Source organism: Manihot esculenta, chromosome 16 (genome assembly GCF_001659605.2).
Source record: "Manihot esculenta cultivar AM560-2 chromosome 16, M.esculenta_v8, whole genome shotgun sequence".
NCBI lineage: Eukaryota > Viridiplantae > Streptophyta > Magnoliopsida > Malpighiales > Euphorbiaceae > Manihot > Manihot esculenta.
The window spans coordinates 25560465-25569611 of record NC_035176.2 but is presented as its reverse complement, the minus strand read 5'-3'; the positions used below and the strand labels follow the sequence as shown (position 1 = coordinate 25569611).

At 30.6% G+C, this 9147-nt stretch overlaps 1 protein-coding gene across 1 annotated transcript; it reads left to right on the top strand.

Moving 5' to 3' along the window:
• The first annotated feature begins 1768 nt into the window (after positions 1–1768).
• Positions 1769–7935, top strand: LOC110603000 (fe-S cluster assembly factor HCF101, chloroplastic). Its single transcript, XM_021740636.2, has 16 exons — positions 1769–1931; positions 2006–2122; positions 2220–2359; positions 2459–2509; positions 2781–2936; positions 3296–3439; positions 3516–3658; positions 3859–3928; positions 4144–4239; positions 4461–4550; positions 4680–4733; positions 5093–5216; positions 5493–5617; positions 6198–6320; positions 7551–7619; positions 7694–7935. Exons 1-16 carry the CDS (start codon positions 1784–1786, stop codon positions 7697–7699), a joined length of 1656 nt encoding a protein of 551 aa, XP_021596328.1. The 5' UTR covers positions 1769–1783; the 3' UTR covers positions 7700–7935.
• The last annotated feature ends 1212 nt before the right edge of the window (positions 7936–9147 follow it).

Below are 9147 nucleotides of genomic sequence, written 5' to 3'. Positions count from 1 at the left end.
ATTAAAAAATTATGTTATATTATAGGGACTAAATACAAATTTTCCCAAAAGAAATTAAGGTTTGCATGCCAATTTTCACAGAGTATTGCTTATATAATCATAATTCATAAAAGCTTTAGTTTCCAAAATGCAACCTTTCTTAAAACAGAAGGTTGTTGATTTTGGATAATTGTTATTTTGACTTTCACAAGTTTCAAAAAACAGTTGAATCTTTGTGGCAATATCCACTTTCCCCATTTATTATTGTCGAATAAAATATTATATAAAATAATAAATATATGAGAATATTCATAAAATATCAAAAATTATAAAATTAAAAGAAAAAAATAAATATATAATATCCTATCTAAAAAGTGCAAAAATGCATAAAAATAAATAAATAAATAAAAAAGGGGACTATCACACATCCCCACCAAAAAGTTCAAACATCATTTTGACAAATTCATGCTGTGATGAGATAAATATTTAATTATTAATCGAATAATACATTTTTTTGATAATTTTAATTATGGTTCAGTGTACATTCTATAATTGTTTATTTGCGAGGTTTAAATTTTTTATGTAGAAATTATATATAATGGAAAGAAAGAATATTAAAATTTAAAAAAATTTTAATTATTGAGATTTGATCATTACAAAATTTTTTATTTTTATTATAAAATTTTTAATTTAATTAAATTTTATTATTTTCTATATTGACACTCCTCTCTTTAAGCTAGTTTTTAGAGAGAGTTAGATCTAATTCAAATTTAATATGCTATCAGAGCCTTTATCCATTATTAAACCTCCAGTAAATATGTCACGTGTGAGAGGGATGTGTTGAATTCCATATTAATTGTGAAAAGGAATAATGCGCTCCTTGTGGGCCATAAACACTCCTATTTTTTAGTTAGCTTTTGGAGTGAATTTTTAGAATGTGTTAGATCTAATCTAAATTTAATATTTTATAATTATTATCAATCTTTTTATTTATTATTATTATTTTTATATTATATTAATATATATATTGATAATTATAATTATATTTAATTTTATTTTATTTTTAAAAATTTTTTAAATTTTTTTTAAATATTTAATAACACTTAATGTCTTTAAAATAAATATAATTAAAAGTTAATAAAAAATTATTTTATTTAATATATGTAAAAAATAAGAGATTTATAATTATGAATCAATTTTAATGCTGAGGTATTTTTTAATTTTATAATTTTTGTATATAAATATATTTATATTTTTTAAGTAATGATTTATAAGTTATAATATAATACGGTACATTAAATATATAAAAAAGTATATACTTATTTTTTAGTTAATATTAATAATAAAAATATAAAATAATTAAAATTTAAATGAAATGTATAATTAGCCTATTTAAGAATTCTAAAATTTATTATTTTCTTGACGTATAATAAAAATAACATTAATCACATCTTTCAAATAATAAATAAGTAAATTTAATTTATTATTTAAAATTAATAATTAGAGATAAATAAAAATATAAAACTATTAATTTAAATATTATTATGAACTAGGATAAATTTATGAACTATAATTAGACAATAATAATTATTTAAAAATATAAATGGATTATATTTTATTAAAATATAAATTATAATTAATAATTTTAAAATTTTGTTTTATCATATTTATAAAGTGGGAGCTTTCACAAAACTTTCTCAGCCACGAAAATGCTCTTGCCAAGTCAGCAACTGCCGGAAGCCAAAAGCATTCAAAACGTCGTCGTCTCCAGAAAAGGCAGACTCGTGATCACTTGCACGGAAACATGAGGCCAGAGTTCACTCAACTTTCTCACTCTGAGCCAGTTCTTGCAATGCAAAGCTCTCTTCACACTCCTTCTAAAATGCCACTCCTCTGTGCACCTTCCTGGCTCTATCTCTCCTTACAGACCTTAAAATCTCAATCAAAAGCAGGCAATTCACTGTTAATACACCTCTGATTCCTTCTTTTAATTCTCTTTTTAATCCAAATTTGGTCTCTGTTTCAGGGCTGCTTCTGCCAGGGAAATGTCTTCAGTTTTCAGCTCCCTGTTGCTCAATTCACTCTCTGAAACTTGAAAGAACACTCTGTTTATCACATAAAACAAGAACTGCTGCTTTCCAAGGTAATTTTTTTTTATCTTAATTATTTTCTTTAACTAGTAATTTAAGCATGGATTTATTTAAACAAGAGCTGCTTATTTTTGGATTGGAGTTCTGTAGATGCTTCTGCAATTTCAAGTGATACAGCTGAGAGTGATGTGTTGAAAGCCTTGTCTCAGATTATAGACCCTGATTTTGGAACAGACATTGTCTCATGTGGGTTTGTGAAAGATTTAGAGATTGATGAAGCTCAGGGAGAGGTCTTTTAGCTCATTAACTTTTGGGATATTTTTGAACTAATTATTTAGATGATTGAATTGAAGCTCTTAATAAAAAAGCATTTTGAATTTATATGTCAGGTCTCGTTTCGGTTGGAGCTCACAACACCAGCGTGCCCAGTCAAGGACATGGTAAATGATACAATCAACATTATTTTGTCAAGAACACAAATATTTTTTCAAGTGTAGAATTTTGGTTTTTTGAAGTTTTCTTAAAAATTACTTGATAATGAAAATCTGTGGATGGCACTTAACAAGTTAAAATTTAATTATGATTTATCTGTCTCCTCTCTCTTCCTTTGTGATGCATAATGCAGACTACTGTTTTCATTGAAAGTCTTTTTTGACCATGTGAGTGTAGTTGCATGGTGAAGTGATATTGACAAAGTTTCAATTTCAACAGTTTGAACAGAGAGCAAATGAAGTGGTTGCTATGATTCCTTGGGTCAAAAATGTGAAAGTAACAATGTCAGCACAACCAGCCAGACCCGTTTTTGCGGGGCAACTTCCTGCTGGGCTGCAGACAATTTCAAATATTGTGGCAGTTTCAAGTTGCAAGGTAGACTATTATAATTTTTTCGTTATTAACTTTCTACCAATTCATGGACTGTCCAACATATAATGTCCAAGGATCAATTCGTGTTGCCCTAGACAAGCTTCATGGTAACATGTTGGGCATAGCTTGTTTATGTTATTGCCTGAAGTCATCCATTTTAAATAATTGAATTTGATTGCATGATCCCAAATGCAAGGCAACAATTGCTAGGAACTTTCCACTAAAAGTCATCACCATCTTTTGGATTTTGATTGGAGAGTCCATGCTATGTCGATGTTGTCTTGGTTGCTGAAAGTGTCAAGTAATTTAAGCACAATTCGTCTAATTTTTCTCAGAATTGTTATTTGTGAAAAGTTGTGCAGGGAGGTGTGGGGAAATCAACTGTAGCTGTAAATCTTGCATATACTTTGGCTGGTATGGGTGCTAGAGTGGGCATTTTCGATGCTGATGTTTATGGTCCAAGTTTGCCAACAATGGTCTCCCCTGAAAACCGACTGCTAGAGATGGTAAAGTTTTAAAATTTACCTATTTTTATTGAGATAAGCCACCTTCTGCAGTTTTACCATATGATTTTCCCTACAGAATGCCGAGAAAAGAACCATTATTCCAACTGAATACATGGGAGTCAAGTTGGTATCTTTTGGATTTGCTGGACAAGGTCGTGCAATAATGCGAGGTCCAATGGTTTCTGGAGTCATCAACCAACTTCTGACTACTACCGAGTGGTATATTGTGATTCTGAATCTTGGTTACAAGTTGTGCAAGATATAGAAAATTAGGGGTTTTATTTATTTGTGCTGGCTATAGGTGTCATTTCCACAATACTTCTATTTCAGTATTACATATTTATATGTTTCTTTGAGACACTGGTTGGACTTCTAATTTTTATACAATACTAATCAAGTCCTAATACAAAAAATTATAGGGGGGAGCTTGATTACCTTGTAATTGACATGCCACCTGGAACCGGTGATATACAACTTACTTTATGCCAGGTTTGCGTCCTAGCATTCATGACCTCAGCTACTTAACCCCTTTACTCGCAGGATAATTTTTTTGGTAGCAGTCTCATTTCCTTATAATTCTTATGAAGCATAAGTATGGAGAAATTATAACTAAATTTTAGTATACATTTCACACAATATCTCTATGCTCATAACTTTAATGGTTTCTATATTTTCACATTTTGATTTGTGTAAACAAAATTCAGGTAGTCCCATTAACTGCTGCTGTTATTGTGACCACCCCCCAAAAGCTAGCATTTATCGATGTTGCCAAAGGAGTTCGCATGTTTTCCAAGCTTAAGGTGTGCATTTTTCTTTTACAATCAGTCATTCTTGTAGAATTCCTTTTCAAAAATGATTACTTGATATTGCATCCTCAACCTCAATATACATTTTGATAGTTTTCAGTGTTAATGGAACATGTAAATTTGTTTTGGGAGAATTAATTATAAACATAAGGGTTCAAAATAGTACCTATTACTTTTCACCCTTACATATCCATTTTTTTTATTCAACTGTATAGGTGCCTTGCATTGCTGTAGTCGAGAATATGTGTCACTTTGATGCTGATGGGAAACGCTACTATCCATTTGGTAGAGGTTCAGGCTCTCAGGTATGCACATTTGTTCTGATGATATAATTTCCTTGTTTCATGCAAGATCTCAGAGATTTCAATCAAGCATTATAAATACTATATTGGAAAAATATTAATGCACTTTGATCACTTATTTGAACTTTGAAGGTTGTCCAGCAGTTTGGCATCCCTCATTTGTTCGAGCTTCCAATTAGGCCAACTGTACGTCCAAGAATAAGTGTTCTTATCACTGCTTTTGCTTGAATCTGCTGTATACATGTCCAATTTCTCTTTTATTAGTTGGTCATATCATTTCAGTGGATCTTGAATTCAAAATTTTCCAACTGTTTTAATGGTCTCACTTGTGAAAATCAACTTTGATGCACATAAATAGCTGAAGTGTTTTTCTTCTCCTTACTTCAAATCTCTCTTTTTCAAAGGATGCTAAAATAGTAATTTTTGGCGCTTTGGCTTGTCTGTGTTCATTGTTAATTCTAACCTGACCATGAAACTTGTAAAGTTCTGTCGGACATACTGGATTGCATGATCAAATTGAAGTTATTATTTCATTAATTTTATAGCTATCTGCTTCTGGAGATAGTGGAATTCCTGAAGCTGTGGCTGATCCTCAAGGTGAAGTTGCCAAGACATTTCAGAACCTTGGAGTCTGTGTTGTGCAACAATGTGCCAAGATTCGTCAGCAAGGTACTTATCTCTGCATCACTTTATGGCAAAAATGCAATGTATGAGGTGGTGGGATAATTGTGAAAAGTTGTTTGTGGTTTATGTCCATTGTATAATTTTAGTTTCGTTGTTCGCATTGGATCTACTAACTGGTCAAAATAGAAGTCTAATGCTTTTGTAGAGTTTGTATATTTGTTTAAATTCCGAATTCATGAAGTTCTGGAATTTTATTTGAAAATCTTTCGACTTAATTTCATTAGGAATATATGATCGTTTTGTTATGTTCTTCCATTCTAGTGTCAACAGCTGTCACATATGATAAATCAATCAAGGCAATTAAGGTGAAGGTGCCAGATTCAGATGAAGAGTTCCTTTTGCATCCTGCAACTGTCAGACGGAATGACCGCTCTGCCCAAAGTGTGGTATGTGAGGATTTCTTCTGGACAACTAATCTTTTTTTTATTTATTTATATAAACAAGAGTTTTTTGTAGGTATTTAGTTACTATACCAGAAGACTTTATTGCATGAAAACCTGTGGCAAATCCTTGTACAATTTTTTGTATTATAGTTAGATCTGTTCATCGTTCACAAGCCTGGTCCAATCCAATTTAAGAAGTCAGTTTTGTAAAGGGGCTTTGCTCAGCTATGCACAACTGAGGCCCTCTCATAGAGTGAAGGCCAGCTGCTCCAACAGTTTACATATGCTTGGTAAAAAATATATATATATATATATAGGCCCAGAAAGTGGGCAGAACCCGGTCAAGGATGTTTAAAAATCTCATGAAGTTTGATTTTTGAATAGGTCTAGGTACCATGCATTAATCTAGATGTGGCAATCAAGAAAAGAAAAGAAGTGATTGAAGACTTCTGATACAAAGTAGTTGAAGGAACAGACAGCTCATTTTACTAATGAAAACAAATCAAGAAAATTTTCTTTGACAAATCCTCTTTTGCGGTTGAAGTCCATAATGGCTTCCTTTTATTTTCTTTCTTCAAAATAGGATGAATGGACTGGGGAACAAAAACTGCAGTACACTGATGTTCCAGAAGATATTGAACCAGAAGAAATTCGGCCAATGGGAAACTACGCCGTGCAGATAACATGGCCAGATGGATTTAACCAGGTGACTTTATGTGCTTGTTACATTATGTGTAAACAGTTATTATTGAAGTTTCTAACAGAGAGCTGCTGCTACTGCTTCTACTACATGAGCTGTCAATGTCATGACTGACTTGCATCTCCATTTCACCAAAAAAGCAAACAAGTTTAAAGTGATATTTTGTTGAATCTGTGATAAATGCTACAAAACTTACAATGCACATGAATACTGTTATAAGACATTTGTGGTTCATCTAATTAATTTTAGAGCTCTACCTCATTGCTTTGGTGCTTGATCTATACTGGATTTGAGCATTAGCAGTGACATACTTCGGCTGGGAACCAAATATATTTTTTTATTGGATGATGCATGATATATGTCTACTATTTAAAATATTGAAAATTCTAAAATTATTTTAAGTGAACTTCAGTAAGTATCAGTTGATTCATGAGACATGTCTGCTATTTCTTGAAACGTGGAATGCACCTTAAATGTCAGAATGGAGTCTTCTTCAGATAAGGTGAATGTATCTGTTAGGCAAAACACTGGAGAAAGAAACTGATGACATATGCTTTAGCTAGTGTAGAAACTGGCTTTTATTCTATGACAAAGAGTCAAAGAATAGTATATTCATATCCACATCTTAGAGTATGCATTTTTTGGGAGTTGGGATAATCTGGTGATGAGTAGGCCATTGACTATTGTAGTGTGCATGTTAGGATTTAAACAAACTTTAGTGACATTATCTTAAATATGCTTCTTGCAAATGAATGTTTGTCAAAATTTAGACATGTATATGTGTAAGCACGTACATATAGATGAACATAGATAGAAGCCTTGTAACATAAGATGGAACGAGGTCAATGTCTGCATCGTGGATCCCATCTTTATAGGAAAATACCAGATTGTGGAGCATCATAAATGGGGAAACTGTGCAAGTGGTCAAAGCCTTAGATTAATAGTTAAAAAATGAAAAATGAAAAACTCAACCAACGAGTGTTGGGATGAATGGTTCGGCACTCTTTTCTCTTGAGTGAAGTCCAGAGTTCAATTCTTGTGAATGGAGCAAATACTCATTGGGAGCACTTTACTCAACGATAGGATAATACATTTGTGAATGGAGCCAAATACTCAGTGAATAGGTCAACGGAATGCAGCTTATATTTATGGCATAAAACATTTGGTCCTTTTTTCTTTTTTCTTTTTTCCTGCTCTTGTACCCTGCCAGACACTAATTTCTCTATTACGGTGCAGATTGCTCCCTATGATCAACTGCAAACAATAGAACGGCTGGTCGGAGTTCCTGAAACAGCTCCTGTAAGGGTATGTTATTATGCTCTCACTTGACTAATCTGTGCATATTGGATGAGGTGGTTATATGTTTTGTTTTTCCACAGGCATAATAATGTCAGGTGTAAATTCAAGGACATTACAATGTGAAAATCTTTCTAAACACAGTTACCTCAATTACATGAAATTAGGATGAGGCTGATGTAAGCTCTTCAAGTGTTTCTCTCTTCATTTTTGCCTTCTGCGCCTGGCTCCTCCTTATTGAGTTCTGGGCACGGTGTATAGCGGCACTCTAATAGCATAAGTTCATATAAATTCATGCAATGAAATCTCCTGTGTTAAATCTCAATCTCTCTCTCTCTCTCTCTCTCTCTCTCTCTCTCTCTCTATATATATATATATATATGTATATGCTTCTAAATCAGATGTTAAAACCTGTTGTAACTGTTGAACCAGTTTTACCGTAGAGATGGTTTGCTGATCTAATTATGAGAATTGAAAATTAATAAGAGGTCTAAGGTCATGAGCTCTTTATAAACGGAACCAGTACTAAGTTATCAGGTAACTTATAATATAGTTATTGAGATCTAACAAAACCTACAATTTAGTCCCTAAGGTTTTATTTTGTTAACAAAATTGTCCCTTTTATCCAAATTTATATTAGATTATAATAATTTAATCTTTTTAGTTTTAATAATTTATAATAATTTAATAGTTTTAATATTTGTAATGATTTATTTTCTTTAATTTGAATTTGCTTCTTCAATTATGATGGTTGATTAATGTAAATTTGATAGAAGGTTTATTTTGTTAACAAAATAAAAATTCAAGGATTAAATTAATTATTATTAAAAAAAATAGAAATTAAATTGTGAATTTTGTTAAAATTAAAAATAATAATAAAGTATCGTTAGTCTTACTTTTAACAAAGATTTATTTTATTATGATGACAAAAATACCCTTAAAAATTTGATGGCCAGATAGATAGAGTTGGTGAAGGCCATTAGAATGGTTGTGGTGAAAGGAAAGCAAAATCTGTGAGTACATGATCTGATCGGGGAGAGGTTAGCTCTTTAGGGTTCGGTTTTTCATCCTTTTTTTTTCTTTTTTGTTTTAAATTTAATTAAGGGCATAATTGTCTTTTTATAACTTAACCATAATTTCACCTCATTTTTAACAGAGAAATCATTTTATTATATTAATTTAAAATTTTGAAAAATATATATAAAAGTGAAAAGAGGAAAATATTAGGTACACTTACTATATTTTGTTAATTATAAATTTATTATTATTTAAATATTTTAATTTAATTATATTAATATTTTATTTAAATTTAAATTGATGGATGAAATCTCTTAATATTTAAATTATAGTATTTATTAAGGAAGAATTCTTTTAATATTTAAATTAATTATATTCAAATTTTATCTTAACTTAAATTATAATTTTTTTTAAAAAAAATAATTATAGTATGTTATTGTTTAAAAAATTTTAATTTAATTATATTATTAGTCTATTTAAATATATTCTTCATTAAATTTTATTATAAAAGATTTTTTTT

What these genes read in the sequence shown, in the direction of transcription:
- LOC110603000 (XM_021740636.2), top strand. Translation starts at nt 1,784, where the DNA reads ATGAGGCCAGAGTTCACTCAACTTTCTCACTCTGAGCCAGTTCTTGCA. An exon ending in AAAATCTCAATCAAAAGCAG is followed by an intron (nt 1,932 to 2,005) that starts GCAATTCACTGT and finishes TCTCTGTTTCAG; the next exon opens with GGCTGCTTCTGCCAGGGAAA. An exon ending in GCATGTTTTCCAAGCTTAAG is followed by an intron (nt 4,240 to 4,460) that starts GTGTGCATTTTT and finishes TCAACTGTATAG; the next exon opens with GTGCCTTGCATTGCTGTAGT.